This window comes from Sorghum bicolor, chromosome 1 (genome assembly GCF_000003195.3).
Source record: "Sorghum bicolor cultivar BTx623 chromosome 1, Sorghum_bicolor_NCBIv3, whole genome shotgun sequence".
Classification (NCBI taxonomy): domain Eukaryota; kingdom Viridiplantae; phylum Streptophyta; class Magnoliopsida; order Poales; family Poaceae; genus Sorghum; species Sorghum bicolor.
The window spans coordinates 27,942,126-27,962,492 of NC_012870.2; the positions used below are offsets into that span (position 1 = coordinate 27,942,126).

General features: G+C 42.6%; 2 protein-coding genes and 1 long non-coding RNA gene across 3 annotated transcripts; 2 read left to right on the forward strand and 1 right to left on the reverse strand.

Moving 5' to 3' along the window:
* LOC110432312 lies at positions 5,200–6,285 on the reverse strand. Its single transcript, XR_002449737.1, has 2 exons — positions 6,115–6,285; positions 5,200–5,644 (listed from the first exon to the last, which is right to left on the reverse strand). It is a non-coding gene; the product is annotated as an uncharacterized LOC110432312 (long non-coding RNA).
* LOC110431763 lies at positions 7,566–10,341 on the forward strand. The gene is made up of 4 exons (XM_021451308.1): positions 7,566–7,652; positions 7,733–7,877; positions 9,448–9,722; positions 9,898–10,341. Exons 2-4 carry the CDS (start codon positions 7,826–7,828, stop codon positions 10,339–10,341), a joined length of 771 nt encoding a protein of 256 aa, XP_021306983.1. The 5' UTR covers positions 7,566–7,652; positions 7,733–7,825.
* On the forward strand, positions 10,416–12,778 carry LOC8067534. Its single transcript, XM_021459569.1, has 5 exons — positions 10,416–10,661; positions 10,747–10,959; positions 11,042–11,134; positions 11,239–11,364; positions 12,165–12,778. The coding sequence occupies exons 1-5, from the start codon at positions 10,467–10,469 to the stop codon at positions 12,552–12,554; spliced, it is 1,017 nt and encodes a 338-aa protein (XP_021315244.1). The 5' UTR covers positions 10,416–10,466; the 3' UTR covers positions 12,555–12,778.

Here is a 20,367-nt window from a genome sequence, read left to right on the forward strand (position 1 = left end):
TCAAATTCCACTACTAAGAATGTGAACATCAGTGACGATTTGCTCGTGACGCTAGCTACTGTCGTCATAGAATGGTATTTATCTATGACGAAATTTTTAGTATTGTCATAAGTACCCAGGGAAGAAGATTTGCCCTAAAAATTTGTGATGAAAATGAAAGGAACGTCATAGAACAACACAAGGAAATCATCATAATCGTCATAGCTTGTTTCGCCCACCTAATGACGAATAACATATTCGTTACAAGATCATTTTTGGTAGTCATGGTCTCACTCCACATCAACTTGGCACTGACGACCTCGGCCTTTTTTAGAAACACTTGACGCGAAACAGTTGACGCCGTTGAGCTTTTTTTTGACTGATGAACTGGGCGAGCAGTGGCAAGTGGCCCGCACCTAGCTCGGCCAAACAGGGGCAATCAGCCTACAGCGAGCAGCATGTTTTTTTTGTTGGCCGGGCCCATCATGGATGACTTTGTTGGCCAGGCCCATCATGGATGATACAGCCAGCCCAGCCCGATCGGCCCATCATGAATTACACAGCCAGCCCCCAATTCAGCTTTAAGAAAATAAATCGGGCGGCCTCCGACAAAAAAATTCTGCTCCCGTGAGCCTTCGAACCCACGACCAGACAGTCCACAAGTAGGAGCGCTACCATTAGGACTAAGTCATATTTGTTGTTTAGGTCTAGTATATATCCTATTTGTACATGCACTAGAGCCACCAGTGTACGTACACCCGTCGGTTTCCTGGATCGTTCACGGCCCGCATAAACACATGAACGCGAGGCTCAGGCACTTTTTTGTTGACCTAAACGCCTGGTCGCTTCGGACTTTCGCAGCACGCGTGGCAGCTGCGACAACGACGCAGCGGCAGAGGACCCCGACGACAACGCGACGGCGGAGGTGTGCCGCGACGACGACTTGGCGGCAGAGGCGTTCCGCAGCAACGGCGTTTACGACGCAGCAGCAGAGGTGTTCCTCACCTGTGTTGCGTCTGCAGAGCAGCACCGCCGTGCCATCACGTACCGTGGGTAAAGTAGCGCCAGGGACGCGTAGCGAGGGCACAGCAGCGGCGGTGCGGGCAGACTACAAAGGTTTGGTTTTTAATTTCTATTATAAATTTTGTAGATACATGCATGTGTTCGATTTAGTAATGGATTTTTTTAAATTTTATTTACTGTAAAAACAGATGGATAGAAGTTGGGTTTACGAGAAACAATTCACAACTGCATATGTGAAAGGAGTTGAAGAGTTCATGAAATTTGTTAGTGAAAAATACCCTGAAGATGCACACATTCGTTGTCCGTGTTGCCATTGTCTTAATCATGTTATGCGACCTCAGCCTGAAGTAGAAACCCATATACACATTCATGGAATGTCAGCTACATACACGAGGTGGATCCATCATGGGGAGTCGGCAGATGCTGTGGTTGATGAGGGTACAAATCAGGAGTTTGAAGGACATGATCATGACTTTGGAATACATGTGGATGTGGACGACAATGTGGACGATGATGATCATGGAGTACCAGAGATGATAGGTGAACTGTATACAGCTGCAGAGGCTAATGGACAAAAGCCAACGTTTGCAAGGGTCATTGAAGATGCGAAGAAGGCACTTAGCCTGGGTTCTAGTCATTCCAAATTTTCTTTTATGGTGAGGTTGTTGTATTTGAAGTCTCATTATCGAATCAACAATACAGCATTTTCCGCAATGATGAAGCTGATGTCAGATGGATACCCTAAGAGTGAGTTGCCAAAATCATATGATGAGGCCAAGAAATATCTTAAAGAATTGGGCCTTGCATACGAGAACATCCACGTGTGCAAGAACAATTGTGTGTTGTTCCGGAAGAAACATGCTGAAGCGAATGTGTGCCCAGTATGCAAGGAGTCCAGGTGGAAAGATGAAACTAGGACGAAGCGGGTTCCACATAAGGTTTTGAGGCATTTTCCACTTTTGCCAAGGTTGAAAAGAATTTTTGCTTCAAAACGAACTTCTAAGGAAACACAATGGCACAAGAAAGTGAGGAAGCCAGTCGCCAATGTGATGAGCCATCCAGCTGATGGGGAAGCTTGGAAGGATTTTGACAGGCGGGATCCAGCTTTTGCAAATGATCCGAGGAACCTGAGGCTTGCCTTAGCTACCGATGGATTCAATCCATTTGGCAACATGAGTACCCAATATAGTATGTGGCCAGTGCTTCTATCACCACTGAATCTCCCACCATGGGAATGTGTGAATCCAGCAAACTGCTTTATGTCTTTACTCATCCCAGGTCCAAGATCTCCAGGAAAGGATTTTGATTTGTTCCTTGAGCCCCTAATCGAAGAACTGCTCGAACTGTGGAAGGGTGTCAGTACGTACGATGCATGTACTGGTAAGAAGTTTGACCTTCGTGCTGCTGTGTTGTGGTGTATACATGATTATCCAGCGCTGGGCACTTTATCTGGGCGGACAACAAAAGGATATTATGCATGTATTCATTGCGACAAGGATCCGTTGTCTCGGGCTATAAGGAATAAGATTTGCTACATTGGACATCGTCGTTACCTTCCAATGACACATGCATGGCGGAACAGCTTGGCTTTCGATGGTAAGTGTGAAAAGAAAGGTGAGCCTAGCAAGTTCACTATGGAAGAGGTCGAACAGGAGCTAGAGAAGGTGAAAGATGTCATGCCAGGGAAGCAGCCTGACATTACTGGAAAGAAAAGGAAACGCAGTGATGGCCCACAGATTTATAGCCGCAAAGCTGGGTTGTGGAGATTGCCATATTGGAAAGACATGAAGCTTCCACATAATCTTGATGTGATGCACATAGAGAAGAATATATGTGAAAATATTCTTGGCACATTACTCAATATAGTAGGCAAGTCCAAGGACACGCATAATGCAAGGCTAGATTTGTATGATATGGGCATAAGACACGAATTGCACTTGCAAGAGGATGGAAACTCAGTTTGTAGGGCTCCACCTGCGCCATATGTGTTGGGGAAGGATCAAAAAGTCGAGTTTTGCAAGTTTCTCAAAGGTATCAAGTTTCCTGATGGATATGCGGCTAACCTAGCAAGGTACATAAGTGAAGATGGTTCAAGGGTGGTTGGAAAGCTGAAAACACATTCTTGCCACATACTCCTACAGAGAATCATACCCGCTGGCCTTAGAGGACTCATAAGGAAGGATGCATATGAAGCAATTGCAGAGCTGGGAAACTTCTTCAGGGAACTATGCAGTAGAAATCTAAGGATAGATGTTGTGAAACGACTAAAAGGAGAAATTCCATTGATCCTATGCAAGCTTGAGAAAATCTTTCCACCTGCCTTCTTTGATGTCATGGTGCATTTGTGTGTCCATCTTCCCGATGAGGCACTCCTTAGAGGACCTGTTCAGTATGGGTGGATGTACCCAATAGAAAGGCGACTAGGCACTTTGAAGAGTTTTGTAAGGAACAGGGCTAGGCCGGAAGGATCAATTGCTGAGGCATATATGGCAAGTGACACCTTGACCTTTTGTTCTAGGTACATGGAGGATGTGGATACTAGATTTAACCAGAACGATGATAGTGGTACAGAGATGCCATTGCCTAATGACATATCTGTTTTTAAGCATGGTGCTACTCTTGTTGGAGCTACTAGGACCGATTACATTGATGATGCTGTCATGAATAAGTTAGTTTGGTATGTGCTACATAATGCTGAAGAAGTAGAGGAATATTTGGAGTAAGTATTGTTTACATGTTTGAGATTTAGTTCGTGTTTTATTTATTAGCCTGTAAATTATTCTTATGAATCAAGTTTTCCCTACAGCCTGTACAGGAATGAGCTAGTGCAGCAAGGTGCACGCCGAAATGATGTCGATCGAATGGTTGAACAAGGATTTGCAAAGTGGTTTAGGTCCCATGTAAGTCAATAATCATTTTGTTTATGTTTATAGGCATATTAAATGCATTATTATCCATAATTAAATTGTGACCTGATGAGTAATTTTGTTGCAACAGATTGAGAATAAGCGCAGTGACAATCCAGAATCGGTTAGCGAAGGACTGTGGGCACTGTCTTGTGGCCCAGCTCGGCGAGTTAAGATTAGTGCAGGTTGCAAGATTAATGGAGTGCGATATAGCACTGTGGATCGTGAGAAGTTCCTGCAGACACAAAACAGTGGTGTAATGAGTGAAGGTACACATGGTGGGGAAGACATAGATTTTTATGGTGTCCTTAAAGAGGTTATTGAGTTGCAATATCTCTCGAATTATGAAGTTCGTCGGACGGTGGTTCTATTTAGATGCGATTGGTACAACCAAGTAGGCAAGACTGTGGGCCTTCGAGCTGACAAACATTTCAAATCCATCAATGTGCAGTCATTTTGGTACAAGACTGATCCTTTCATCTTGGCAGACCAAGCGAAAAAGATATTTTACCTGCAAGACACAACTCCACAATGGAAAGATTGGCGAGTTGTCCAGAAATTTCAACATAGGAATATTTATGATGTGGATGAAACAGATGAGGGCAGTCATGATGTGCATCAGGATGATTATTGTTCTGATAGTGAGCATGTAGTGGAAGAAGGTGATGATAATGAGGTTATGCACAATGTTGAAGGTGGAGAAGACACTATAATTGAAGGCAATTTACAGGAACTTATCAGAAACAAGAAGAAAGCTGCTATTATTCTTGAAGATAGTGAGGATGAGGAGGAAGATGATACAGTGCTGCAATATTGTAGTGATGGTGGGCATGATAACAATGATGACATGTCCATAGGCGATGAAGATGATGATGATTTCTAGTTTGGATAGTTTTTTTTGACGAGTAGTTTGGATAGTTGAGATGAGTTTTTTTACATAGTTGAGTTGAGTTTGTTTTTCTCAGAATTATAGTTGATTTGAGTTTATTTGCCATCACAGAATTATAGTTGAGTTATTTTTCTCAGAAATATAGTTCATTTTAGTTTATTTGCCATCACACAATTATAGTTGAGTTGAGACTAATTTTATAGACATTCAATACTATTTGCCATCATTATGTTCTCAAGAGCTTTCATTTTCTGCTCGATGTGATGACTGATGACAGTGATCAGGTCTGAGGACCAAAGCTCTAGAGCACAAAAATGAAACATGTACACTCTGTTGGTTTTGCTCTGAGCAATGCATTTCAGAGAAACAATCAGATTATTAAGGCACCCATTCCAGAGCTGATTGCAAAACATCTAAATATATTTCATATAGAAGTCACATTTACATCTTTGTTGAAACCCAAACTGAGTTTCTTGTTCAGCTACCAAGGAAGCCCAAATTGAGTCACATTTACAACAGCAGGACATGCAGGAACATAACATAGGACAAACACCCTGCATTTTGTCGAGACAAGGTTTTGCAATGCTAACTAGATCTTCTAAGCCTGCTGAACTTTCACCAGCTGAAGCATAGTCGTACAGATACTAACAGTCTCCCTTCAGCCTACCATAGCCCCTTCCTACTCATTGTCGTCTATCCAATCACCATAGATCCCGCCGATCTTGTCAGAGCCCTTCCACTTATGAATGGGCATTTGCAGCTGTCCAGACCTCTGGCTGCCAATGGCGGAGCGCTGCGATATCCCTGCCGTCTATGTCCATAAGGCCCCCTCCATACTTGTGAAGTTCTGCAGTTAAAGTTAAAACATGTTAAGAGTTTTACCAAAACATACAACTTGTATGACATTGTGCCTAAATGAACTAGCTGGTGTATTAAAAATAAAAACAGAGTTGCCCATGATCCAATCACCAACCATCCGGCTAACTGCAATTACCAATCATATCAGTAGCTTACTCTAATAGCAGCGATTAGAGCACAAATTCAGCAAAATCAGGGCTAATTAAGTGCCATAGTGTATGCACTCAACCCAAATCAGTGTGGGTCACGGCCTTCTTGGAATCTCCATCTGGAGCTCCACCGCTGCCACTCCCATGTCCCTCTGGAGCCGTGCAGTCGTCGTTGGCGACATCTTGGACACCGTGGGTATAGGCCATGTCGCGCTCCGGCGACGGCGGAGTCAGAGGGGAGCCGAGCCGGGCACAGTCAGATGTGGAATCGCGATGGGGAAGGAGCGTGAAGCCGAGCTGTGATTCTTACCGATTGTGCCGCGCCTGAAGCCCTGTCAGGTCGGCCGCCGACGGCGGCGGCGGATGCGCTCCGGCGCGACTCGGCGGTCATCTCCTTCTTGACTGGCCCGGAGACAAACCTGCCCGGCGAGGCGTCGAGCCGCAGACGGAGCGGCGCGTTGGGACTATGCATAGCCACGAGGCAATGCGGTGGCACCGGATGAAATGTGCTCCGTTCCTTGCGAAGACAATTGGATAGCGTCCTGAACAGCGTTCTGAGTTTCTTATAGCGCAGCCCTCTTCTCCTATCAAATAGTCCTGAATAGCGCAATGGTAACAAAATCCCTTCTCATTCCTAGCCTCTTGGGTTCGAACCACCCTTGAGGCATATTTTTTTCATGTTTCCTGATATTTTTTTATCAATTTTTTCTTTTATTTATTTAGAATGTACAAATGGCATTTTACAAATTGGTTTGTAAATTTCTTCACCTCACTTGTTACAAAACTTATTATTGCTCTTTTGTAACAACGATTGTAGTTAATATAAATTTACCTTGTCACTTAGTGATACATGTTCATCCTTGTGGGGCATGTATAGTACACATTTCTCCGAATTATTTGAAAATTATTTGGGATGTTCATGGAGGTGTACCATGCTATTATGTTGATTTATTACACAACAAATGGTAAAAAACTCTAAGTTAGCTAGAAAAACCTGAAAACATGCATGAACACTTATCCTTGTCCTTAAGTGAGAGAGGTTCATCCTTTGTGGGGATGTATAGTACAACTTTCTCCAAATCATTTGAAACTTTTTTGGGAAGTTCATGGAGGTGTACCATGCTATTTATGTGCATTTGCGCAATTTTTAGAACAATTTTACCTATTAATGTAATTATTTGTTGATTTATTACACAACAAATGGTAAAAAACTCTAAGTTAGCTACAAAAATCTGAAAACATGCATGAACACTTTATTTTGGTGTAAAAAAAATTCAAATCATTCTGACAATGTGGTGATTCACATCCTCATAGAGTCATCCATCGCTCACACTTATCCTTGTCCTTAAGTGAGAGATGTTTATCCTTTTGGGATGTGTAGTACAACTTTCTCAAAATCAATATCATATTTTTCTGGAGTCCTCATACACCATAACAAGGTCTCCAATACAAAAAAATATTCCAAAAAAAATATTTCAAATAGACAAGGAAGATGAAAATAATAAACATCACAAAATTAGGAAAAAAAAAGCCTCCTGTAGGGATCGACCCCGGAAGCTATGGATTAAAATCAACAAGCCTCACCGCTGTGCTACTCAAGTGAATTCATTTGAGCACGGTTGCGATTTTATTTAAAGAAAGAAACCCCATCTCGTGGAAAAAAAATTAGCGCCAAAACCAGCGTCATCCCGAAAATAAATCCCGCCACAAACTCCAATTTATCCCCTTGTTTCCCTTTCCCCCGTCACACACCTCCTCCTCTCATCCCCCACACACCTTCTCCAACCCTAGCTGCCGCCGCCTGGACAACCGCCGTCGACGACCTGCTTCCTCGACCACGACGACCAGGTACCTCATCCCCCATCCACATCTCTCTTGCCCCAAGCACATCTCTGGCCCCATCCACAACCTAACCCTAACCATCATAGGATTTGGGTCCTCATTGAGTACTTCGAACCCGATCTGCTTCGTCGTCGACAAGGATACGCCACAGCAGCTCTACTTCCCCTTTGACGACCTCGATGGTGGCAACTAGGGGGCAGCGCAGTAAGCAACCTTCACAGGAAGAAGAAGGTAATGCACCTGCCCATTAGGTTCAAGTAGGGATTCAAGTTTTTGGGATGGGTTGTCCTATCGAATAGTTTGGAATCAGCCTGTATGTGTTCTGTGGTCCGAGTCCTCATCGAGTCTTGTCTCTTGTTGTCTGATGCAGAGTCCTATGTTGAGTCCTATAACTCTGATTATTTGTGAACACTGCTGCTGTGCAGCAGTTTCATTGAACTATATAGAATAATTAGTCGATGCAACACATGTAGGCAAATGGTCATCGAAATATTTGTTTTTTCAACCTCACTTAATATTTTGCAACCTCACTTGTGATTAGAGTACAATTGAAGACTTATCTCTACTATAATTCTTGCAGTGAAAAATGGAATATCCTCTTTTCCAAAATGTACTCATATGCTAAAATGTTTTCATTCGTGATCGCTCAGGTTTGTCACCATTGAGCTGCAAAAATTAAACAACTAATAATATGAGTTGTGCACTTCTATATGTTAGATGGTGTTGATTCCATGGCCATCAGAGGGGCAGGCATAGCTTTCCATTTGGGGCAACATTGTAATAGTAAAGATACTCACTGCATTAGCAGTTGTTGCCTTATTACTACTTTTTTTCTTTTTTCTTATCAACAATGGTACCAAATGCCAGCGCCTGATTCAACATCAGGCAAAACCATATAGTGTCTAATATAGGCATGGTTATTGCTGTTGAATTTGTGAGTTGTTGATCTCTTACCTGATATCCAACATCCTTCGCATGGAAGGAGCAAAGGCCCTGGTAATGGAACATTTGAATTAGACCAAAGATGTTTACTGCCTCTGTTGGGATCACTATGATATACAAACTGCAAAGATGAACTTATAGGCATAAAAATATTTTAATTTCTGGCAGGTTGACCTTGAGCGTTCCTGGCTTGATAAAAATATTTTGATTTCTGGCAGGTTATGACTTTTTGATTTTTATTATGTGCTGCACAAAATATCTTACCTTTGATAAAAGAACTTGGTATTTTTTCACCTTCTCTGTTTTGAGCAACATCCGAAGTTTATCAGACCATGTTGTTCTAGTTACTAACTTGCTATTGCTAACACTTTTTTCTCATAGCTGAATGCATCGGTTGTCACTATTGGCTAATCTACTTTTCTTTTGTTTTGGGTGACTGAAACAAAGTTTGGTGAACACTTCACATGGCATGTGAGCCAGATTATTAGGTCATAGCATTAGGCAGCACTAAAAGCATCTTCAGCCTTTTTTAGAAATTTTGATTGATCTTATTGTGTTTGGTGCCTACAGCCAGACAATTTGGCAATATGCCCTATGGTAGTTGTACTGTCGTGCTGGGCTGTTGCAGAAAGGACAGTTTTGAAGACTTCACATGATTTCTTTTAATTAACTGCATTTTTCTTTACACGCGGCATAGTATATGGTCCTTTTAGGACATGGTCCAGAGTATATGCTGGAGGCGTGTCCCATGCATTTCCATGTCCAACTATAGACACTAATGCATTCTTAGTTGCTAGTAAACTTGTTTTTTTAACTAATATAGACACACTGTGCTTGTTCGTATCTATGTTGCAAGTAGCACAACCTACAATAACCGATTATGAGAGAAGCCGGGAAAGACGTGTGGCGGCAAATTTAAAGAAGATGCAAGAATTGCGGCTGCACACTCTACGTGCTGATTTAAATAATTCTTTACCACAACCTGAATCATCAAAGGGGAAAAAATCAGCAAACAAGAAAACCAATAGTTCAGATTCAGATTCATCAGAGTATCTCCTTGACGATGATGATCAAGGAGATAGTGATGATGATGACACTGAAACTGATGAGCAGCCACCACCCCTGGCAATTAAGGTGCTTCTTCAACCTTCCATGTAGTAAATGGGGAATAATTGCATTGCATTTCAATGTTTTCAATCTGACCTTTGATATATGATCCTGCTTTCACATTCATCTTTTGTATTTCATACCTCTTATTAATATATGGTCTTGCTTATTATTGCACAGTCTTACTTCTTTTTTTTCATAGTATCCTACAAGTGTTAAAAGGAAAATCCTTGCTTCCAAGAAGAAGAAAAATCCCAACATGGCTCCAGGAAGTAGGAGCAAGAGGGTGAGGGCATCTGACCAATCAGAGGTGCTGACTTCTAGAGCGCAAACAAGATCATCAAAAAGGGTCCAAACTGCAGAGAGAGATGGGGAAAATGTACAGGAACCTACAAATGCTCAGTATGACATACCAGATAGCTCTACTACACCTGGACCTGCAGATCATGACAGGACACCAGGGCTTGCTGATCATGAGAGGACAACACATGTAGAGGAAGACAATGGAGCAGTTGGTCTTGACAGTACAGCTGCTGGTCTTGACAGTATAGCTGCTGGTCTTGATAGTACTGCTGCTGATGAAGACAATGTAGCTCAAGATGATGGCATTGAAGGCAAGTTACAGTTTTTGTGTCAGTCAATATGATATATCTTTAGCTCATTTGCATCAAACTAAACCATTCCATTAAATGTGAATTCTTTTTTCTAGGTACTACACAACGAGCACCAAGGATACCAAGGAAACCAACTCAGGGAAAACAGCTGGACAAGATGACTAAAGCTATGGGAAGGAGATTGCCCATAGTTGTTGATGAAGGCAACACAAGGCCACATGAACCTGTTCAAGCTGCCAAGTTTGCGTCTGAGGCTGGCGTCATCGTTCGGGAAAGCATGCCTGTCCTAACTCATTGGAAAGAATACAAGAAAACTGACAAATACTACAATGACTTTGTGGGACAGCTTTGTGTAAGTGCATTACTCTATCTATGCTTAACTTGTATACTGCTTAGCCTGAATTGGCTAACTAACAATGCAATTGTCATATGCCTAGGGGCGCTTGGCCATCAACAAAGAAGACAAGCCAACAGAGGAAGCTTGCACCGATATGTTGCGCTCTGCTGTAAAAAATCAGCGTTATCGTCTCAAGCAGAAATACTTCAATGGTATACCTGCAAATGAGGTTAGGACAACTTCTCCTGTTGAATACATGACCGATGCGGAGTGGAGGGCACTAGTTGCAAAGTGGTCTGATCCAAAGAACATGGTATGTGTATATTTTCATATATTCTTCTTTCACAATCAGTTTTCAAAGGATCTTCTCATCTAACATGTTCACTCTCTTGTAGGAAACATGTGAAAAGAACAAGCGAAACCGTAGTAAAGTCAAGTATCATCAAGCTACGGGTTCTCGCTGCTATGTGGCACACTTACATGCATATGTAAGTCAAAACTACCTTGTAGTTATACCTCCCATTTGCACTGAACAGCTTATCTTGCATTTGATCTGACACAACTTTGCTGTGATTATTTATCCATGTAACAGAAGCAAAAGAGAAACAGAGAAGAACCCAGTGCAGATCTGACTGAAGAACTAGATGCCGTGGAAGCCTTCCAGACCTGCCATACCAGCTCAAAAAAAGGCCTGACTGAACCGGCAAGGGAAGCACTTGTAAGTTTAGTTGTTTGCTATCTGCAATCTATTTTTGGAGGCTTGTTTGCTATCAGATTGTGTTTGCTATCAGATTCTATCTGCTATCAGATGTAAGTTGAACATGTTGTGTTTGCAAACAAATTGTTTCTTTTTGGTGACTATTTCCTAGTATTCCAAACATGCTACCAGAGATTTTAGTGATTGTTAGCTGCTATTTACCAACAATCTTATCTAGAAATCAGTTTCTGTCATTATTGTGACTGTTAGCTGCTCCTACTCTCGACAAATATGCAACACTTCCTACTCTCGACCTGCTCCAACTTGTTAGTTGGCTCCAAGGGATGGCCTCAACTATGAGTATGCTTTTGTGGGGAATATAGATACATGAATACTCTATATACAATAAAATAAACTGCTACTTATCGAAGGTGCCCAAGTAGAGATCCTTGTTCCTTGGCACCTGGAGGCATGCAAGGGACCATGTATGGCTCGATTTGGTAAATAGACATTAGAAAATATGATATGCAATCATTGGCTATAAATTGTACCATCTCATGTTAGTATAAAAACTGGAGCACCTATTTGATTCTGCAATGGTAAGGTTCTGTTTTATAAGATCTCGTAATAGTAGAGCTAACATCATGGAACTTTCAAAATTTGTTAGAAGCAACATCTTCTGCACTTCATTAGAAGTAGGCATGCTGCGTGCATGCTGCACAGACTAATAGTGCTAGGCAACTAATTGAACGGCATGCAGCATAGCAGGGGCATTTGTCATTACCATAAACGTGACTGTTTTTTTGTTTATGATATTTCAGCTCCGTATGGAAGCTCTGAGGTCTGAACCAGTTGCTGAAGGTGTGGCGCCAGCATCCAGTGTGGAGGTCGTGTCCAAGGTGCTATCCCATAATAGCTCACACCAGTTCCTGAAGAGTGTTGGCATAAAAACTCCGGCATCTTCCAAGTCATCTTCATCAAATGAAAGCGAGCTTCGGGAACAACTCGCAGCTGAAGCGGCGGCTGCTGTTCAAGGAGAACTTGACGAGCTCAAGAAGAAAAGCCAAGAAGCTGAGGAAAAGCTGGCGAGGACACAGATCGAGCTGGAGGAGTACAAGAAGCTAACAGAGAGGAACACCAAGGAGATGGAGGAGACCAATCTAATCCTGAAGAAGCTATTGTCCTTGCATTCTAACGCTTCTTCGATATGAGGGCTGTTGGTCAGTGCTGTTGTGTTTGGCCTGTTCATTTTGGGTACTCAGTAACAAAAGTTGCACGTGGATGACAACCTTTTATTATATGCTGTTATGTTTGTGCAAACAGAACTATAGTGTGATGTCGATTAAGTGTCTGGTGAACTAAGTTCTTTCCACTTTTTAGTAGTGTGATGCAAACAAATGTTGTGAACTAAGTTCTGTGTTATCCAGTTAGTTAAATCATCACTGGATACTGGTTTTATTGATCTATGGAATTGTGTGGTCATTCAAGTATCATTTGGAAATTCCAATATTATTTGTACTTCTGTGACCAAATTAATTGTATATCTGTAATGATCTGAAGCAAATGTTGTGACGATTTGGAAGAGTCTTGTGTGTCGATTTCAAAAAGTACTATGTGACCATTTCAAACCAATAACGTCAGCAGCCACGTCACTGATGACGTCAGCAACAACGTCACTGATGACGTCAGCAGCCACGTCGTCGATGACGTCAGATGCCACGTCACCCCCGCTACATCAGCGCTGATGTCATCTGCCAGCATGACAAACGCCGTCGGATGCTTACAACGGTGACGAAAACTGGTTACATCTGTGACCAAAACGAATCGTCACTGAAAAATAAAGACCGTTAACGGCGCCGTCAGGACGGTCGGCAGGTGGCGGATTATGACGAAAACGAGACTCCATCCGTGACCAACGCGTATCGTCATAGATTGAAATTGCTTCCATGACGACGTGCATTTCGTCACAGAATACTTATCAATCCGTGACGAAAATGTCCAATTCGTCACAATAGAACAAATGTGACGCAGCTACAATGACGAAGTCATTTTCGTCACGAAAACGTCACAAATGAATATCTGTGACGATATTGGCATCTTTAGTGACGAAAGGTGAACGTCATCAATGTGAACTTCCCTACTAGTGTTCCAAGGATGATTCTTCATAAATTCTTAAAATTCCTCTAGGATTGTCTCTCAAGTTTGTTTTATCTATCCATTCAATGGTGATAGCACATGGATTTTTAATGCCCTCTAGCCATTGGTGTTGCTCTTCTCGATCCTCCTTCTTATGCATGGGATGTCTAGAGAGATTCATAGGATTATCGGGAGGTTCAAGAGAAAGAGCATAGTAGAAATTATTAAACTCAAGGATGGGTTGGATAGCCAAATTATGGGATTGAAATGTTTGGAAATCGGCTATTGAAACTTCCTTTCCTCGTCTGGGAGATGATTCCTTCTCTATTTCTAAGATTTTTCTATGAAGACTAGTGCAAGAAGGATGTCCACGAATGAAGACATACCTTCCTTTACTAATAGATAAATAAAGAAAGACTCTACCAAAGGTTATATGATTAAGACCAACATGAAAATATCGAGAAAAAACATGGTCTTGTAGGGCTAGGTCTAAACCAGAATTGATAGAAAGATTAACAGATTCCCTAGGTGTAGCTAAAAGTGCATTATCTTCTTGATTAAAAGATAGGACCTCGGCTATAGAAAAGGGTTGGTTTTGACCTATTGCAATCAACTCCGGACACAGATCATAATTAGGTGCAGGACGTGTTGACTCCCATGGTCTATGGCTGGTCTCCGAAGGTGCAAAGAATTTAATAATAGGTATGGAATTTGAGTTATCCATAAAGATAAAAATAAAAAGATAAAAGAATAAAAGTATAAAAGTATAATACAAGATAATAGCAAGACTCAAAGTTATCTCAGCAAACCGTCTTTCTCCCCAGCAACGGCGCCAGAAATGCTTGTTGATATTTGGTAACGCAATAAGGAAATGATCCGCAAGCGCACGGATATCGGTGAGCATTTCACCCGGGAGGTTATCCAGAGTTATCGTATTTATATTTTTACCACTGGGAGAAAGGGTGCATCTGACTAACCAAATATATTGCTACTATCCTTTTAGGCTACAAAGAATGTCTCTCGATGTGAGTGATGTATAGAGAAGACTGCAACCGTAGTCTCGTTCTAACCTTGGTAAGGATGATCTACTGTTCTATTGGGGAGGCTCACGGAATCTAGACAACACAAAGGATGTTCGACCCGCACCTATAAACCTACCCGTCCTGCTAACAAGATATGGGATACAAAGGTAACTCGGAAATGTCACGTTCCTCGCTACTACCACGGTCCAGCTAGTCAGGGGATATCTATGAGTACCCTAGCCTAAACACCATGTTTACGCTAGCAAGTGATTACTCTAATACTCAACTGGAAGAGGATTAAAGTAAACTCATAAACCAAAGAACAATAAAACAAGAACTTACTAGTATTAGAAGTCGAATTACTGAAGAATCTTAGAAGCAAGCCTCGGGTTAGGAGACTTGATCCCGTAGGTACAACTCGGAGTAGACACCGACAGGCCGGCCTTCCTCTGATCCACACCTCCACTCTATCTCTCTCAATCTAGTAGAAACTAGAAGATCTATTTCTACTTTACATTGGTTGCTAAGCCTAAAAAGAAATATTATTTAGAGAAGAGGTTTTCCTTCGAGGGCACCCCTCAATCTCTATGATAACTTCTTGTCTCCTCCAGGGGCCAGGGGGGTCTCCTTATATAGTCCTCCTCCTCTATGTGTTTTTGGGTCGGTAGGCGAGGTGGTACTATGTTTTCCTTGATCCAATAGGTCGGTGGAACATCGTGTGCGAAGAGAGTCCCGAAAGGCTTCCAGAGGTGGGCGGGCGCCCAGGTCCTCAGGGCGGGCGCCCTGGGCCTGGCCCCTTTCGGCCTCTGCTTTCTTCTCGTGGCTTCTGGAGTCTTCTAGATGGTAGAAAATTGCACGGTGCATTGATATCTCTATGTAATCCCGACATGTGGGCCTTTTTTCCTGATTTCCTGATAACCCCCTGCAGAAATAGACAAACACCAAAACTCGTGGAATTCTGTCAGATAAAACCCTAAGTCTAGATGTTGATTTCATTTGGATCCTTTTCTTTGTTTATTTGATAATTAAATTTGATACTTAAGGACCGTCAACAAATACTAGGTTGTCATCCCCAGCATAACACTAGAGTGGACTATGGTATTTATACGCACATAGATAAATCCGCAAGCGCACGAATACTGTTGTAGCTTTTACCCGGTTAAAGGTTTTATCGTATCCACAGGGAAACGGGAGAACTGATCTATGCTCTAACTTAACCTAGATAGATAGGTAGGTGTAAATAGGAAAGATGGTAGAATTGAATAAGAACAATATTAAAGGAAAGATAACAATGGGTGATAATATGGGAATAGAGAGTAGAGCAATCTAGTATATGGGCGATGGTAGGAGAATAGAGAGGATAACTATGGTTTCTCTACTTCAAAGAGGTATGTCTATGTCTGGGACGAACCACGTGATAAGAATACACCACAAAGGATGCTTATCCATAGGCCGATAAACCCTACCCGTCCTGCTAACAGGAGGTGGACTACAGGGGACCAACGTAACTGTCACCTACGCGGCCTACCACACGATCCAGCTAGACAGGGGATATCCACAAGTAATCTAGGTCTAAGCACCACGCTTACACCTATACTACAACTCTAACCTATAGGGTCCTATAGATTAAAAGTACTCAAAAGAGTTGTGAACCAGATCTTACATGAATAGTAATTGCATAATGAAATAGAAGTAGATTACCAGAGTCATCCCATGAGCAAGCTTGATTAGAGCTTGATCATGGCGAAGTACAGCCGGAGGAAGAACCGACAGTCCGGCCTCTCCTCCAATCCTCCCTCGCTCTCCATCTCGCTACTATCTAGATCTACTCTAGTTTAGAGAAGAGAGGAGAGCTCTCATCTCCAAACCCTAGCTTTTGCTCTGTCTATGAATAATGAATAGGGATCAAGGGATGCCTCCTCCAGGGGCCAGGGGGCCTGCTTATATAGCCCCTCCAAATGAATGTGGGCCGTCGGATCAAACCGACCTTAATCACACGGTTTTCCTTGATCCTTTAGGTCGGTGGAGCATGATCCACAAGGCAGAGCTTGATTGGCTCTTGTAGCAGGGCGGGCGCCCTGTCCCCAAGCCCGCTCGGCTTCCCGTTCGTTCCCATGGCTTCTAGAGTCTTCTAGATGATAGAAATTTGCGCGGCACGTTAATATCTCTTTGTAAACCCGACATGTGGGCCTTTCCTCCATATTTCCTGATAACCCCCTGCAGAAATAGACAAACACCAAAACTCATGGAATTTTGTCAGATAAAACCCTAAGTCTGGGTGTTGGTTGCATTTGGATCCTTTTCTTTATTTATTTGATGATTAAATTTGATACTTAAGGACCGTCAGCAGACTCCATGTCATGTCTCATATGCAATGAGCTCCTCCATCATCACATCATCACCTGTGGACTAATCTCCTGTGTATCTCACATAAACACTATTAGTCCACCTAAGTTGTCACTCAACTACCAAAACCAAACAAGGACCTTTCAGCTGTATAGGAGCAGATTCCTAGATATGCACCTTTCCATCATTGGTGTACTCGGCACCTTTGCAGAGAATTTACTTCAGAAGGATGGTACAAAGGACAACTTTCCTCTATTCGAGGAGGTTGCTCGAATGCTTGAGGTGCCGTTCTTCGAGGAGAAGTTGGAGCAGCTGAAAACCGCAACAAATGCAGAAGGTAGGCAGTGGCTGCTAGGTTTGATGAGAGAACCTAAGAAATGTACAAGAGCCCATGATGATGGTGGATGGAGATACGAGTTTTAGACTAGCAACATGGCGGAGTCATTTAATTGTGTGCTTAAGGGTATATGTGCCATGCTAGTTAATGCCATTGTATCTTTTACCTTTTATAGGCTAGTGGCCTGGTTCAATGATAGACATGCTCAAGCATTGCAATTACAGAGTAATAATCTGAAATGGGCACCTAGACCTAAGAAGCACCTTGACAAGGCAAAGGAAAGGGCTAGGAAACATGACATAGAGTGTTTTGACCATGCCACTGGCAAGTACCGGGTCACTTAAAGGGGTGGTACAACGTCAGATGGTGAGGTATGGCCATCAAGGGTTATATTGTTGTCCTTAGTGATTTTTCATGCGGATGTGGGAGACCAAGACAGTACCACTCTCCTTGTTCTCACTATATTGCAGCATCTAGGCATCACAACTTTGACTACGAGACCAAGATACCATGGGAGTTGAGTGTTGATAGCCTTGTGCTTACTTGGTCGCCCTGTTTTGAGCCTTTCCTAGATGAGGGGTAATGGCCAGAATACATTGGCCCAAGGTACATTGCAGATCCAGGTGCTCGTTGGAACAAACGTGTAACCAAAAAGCGGACGAGGCATAAGATGGTCATGGACCAAGTTTTAGGTAGAACGAGGCGAGGGAGAGCAACCCGTTTTGTTACTGAGCCCGAGCAAAATCAATGTGGCAGACTTAGGCACAACTCGCGTACGTGCCATTGGCCGCTAAGTCAGGTGCATCAACCATTCACCTAATTTAGATGGTTAATAGTTAGTGAAATAATTTTTAATGTATTTATTTATATATGCATTGTACTCTATTTTTTTGATATTATATTATGTATTGACTGTTGCTTGTATTTTTTAAGGATGGAGCCATTCCACCTCCTGGATCCATACTACGAGGAGCAGCACTGAGGATAACTCACTGCGTAGGGGGAGGTACTACTTGAATTTTGTTGTTACGCACTTCTTTACTTTCTTTTATCATGCATTTAATACAATAACTCCAATGGTTGCAGGAACTGCCCCCTCTTTATCCTCAAACCCATGACAAGTTCAAGGAGATGCGATACGACGACGGGTACACGCCTCTTCTACAGAGGGCAGGCCTGGATGTTATATCTTACCAAGTTCGCCGTGGGTTGCCTCCTATCAACCCCACGGTGATCATAGCTTTGGTTGATAGGTACATGATTTATGAATACTAATATTTTGTTTTGCATACCAATATTATATGACCTAAATGTCATCCTAATTAAAGTGCTTCTTCATTATGCGTGTAGGTGGAGGCCAGAAACTCATAGTTTCCACCTCCCTTGTGGAGAGATGACTATTATGCTTGAGGATACACATAAGATCCTTGGTCTGAGCGTTAGAGGTCGTCCTGTTAAATTATCGAGCACTACAGGTCCGATGGTTGGAGGGACAGAGTGGAGGCCTTCTTGGGGAGACCACTTCCTCTGGAGGCAACGGGTTACTGGACTAAGGGGTAGCTATTACCTGGCTCAGGCAGATATTTGGTAACTATTCGGATGATGCAAATGAGGAGACAGTAACCTACTACTGCAGGGCTTGGATCATCCACTTGTTTGGGTGTGTTCTCTTCCCAGACGCGACGGGGGACACCGCGTCATGGATGTACCTTACCTGCCTGACTGACTGGGACACCGCAGGTGGTTATAGCTAGGCTTCCGGAGTCTTGGCTTTCCTTTATCGCCACCTCTGTGAGGCATGTCGTCAGACTTCACAGAGTTCTTCTATTGGTGGGTGTGTCTACCTTCTACAGCTTTGGATGTGGTCTCATCTACCAGTGGGATGACCCATAGTGGAAGCTCCTCAAGAATGGTTTGTAGTGGGCAACCCTCGACGACATAGACCCACTGTTGGCCATCTTTGGGACCAGGCGAAAGTCCCATACAACAGGACTTCTCATGCGTACGTCTAGTATGGCAACGAGCTCGACACACTTAGGCCATCCATGGTGAGTTAAAGGAATTTGTTATTGTGTACTCCATATGTATGATAATAGTTGTAACTAACGTCTTCCATGGCTTTGTTTTGCAGGTCAAATGGGAGCCGTATCAGGACATTGAGGTGCTGCAGCTTGGAGTAAGCACCATGTGCAGCGCAGACGAAGACCTATACAAGATGAGGTGCCTGTTGATTTGCTTCTATGCTGTGGAGTGGCACCTTCCGCATAGAGTTGCTCGCCAATTTGGCTTGAGGCACGAGTGGCTAGTGGAGCCGTTCTCGACGTCCGTGGAATTGGACAAGTAAGTTCTCAATGTCTGAATATTACAAACTATAACCTAGTGTATATATCAAATGTTATAAATTAGTTACTTTTAGAGAGTAAGAAAGTGCAGGTTTTGCAAATTACATATTTATTATCAACCATTACATCTGTATTAGTCTACAAGTTTTTTTGTTCTAACCATCTTGGCACTTTCAGGATAGATCGACAAAAGCAAAAAAAGACGGTTGAGTTTCAGACGCTACACCATGACCACATAGAGATGTGGGATCAGTTCATGACAACCTATATGGAAACGATGTGCCACATAGCAACTACAACTTTCGTGCATACCTATCTTGGTACTGTGGTGCCACACAGACCAGGTTGAAGACTCAATGGACCGAAGCCGACTATGCCGACATCGATTCTTCAGATGATGAAGACACTGCATATGATATTGCGGCGCGAGAAGGAACACTTGTAGAGGCAGCACTAGTCTTGGACCGAGTGCTAAATTATATTTAAACTTTTTTATAGTAGACTCATTATAACCACATTAAAGACCATAATTAGTAAATATTTGTTTTATTGTGTAGGGCAATGCGCTAAAGAAATCCGTGGTTGAAATCGAACGATTTCCAAGGGCAGGTGTTGATGAGCACACACTAACCAACTTCCTTGGAGTAAGTCCACTTGTTGTTTCAACCTCGGTTAAGTAGTAGTTTCATACTAAATAGGGTTTAGGGTCATATATGACATTTACAATTGTATGGTGCTATAGCAAAAAAGGCCTAATTGTAGGTTTCCTTTAACAGAGGCTAGCATGTAGGTTGCGGCGTGCTGCAGCTCGTTGTGGTTGTGGTACTAATGCACCGATGGA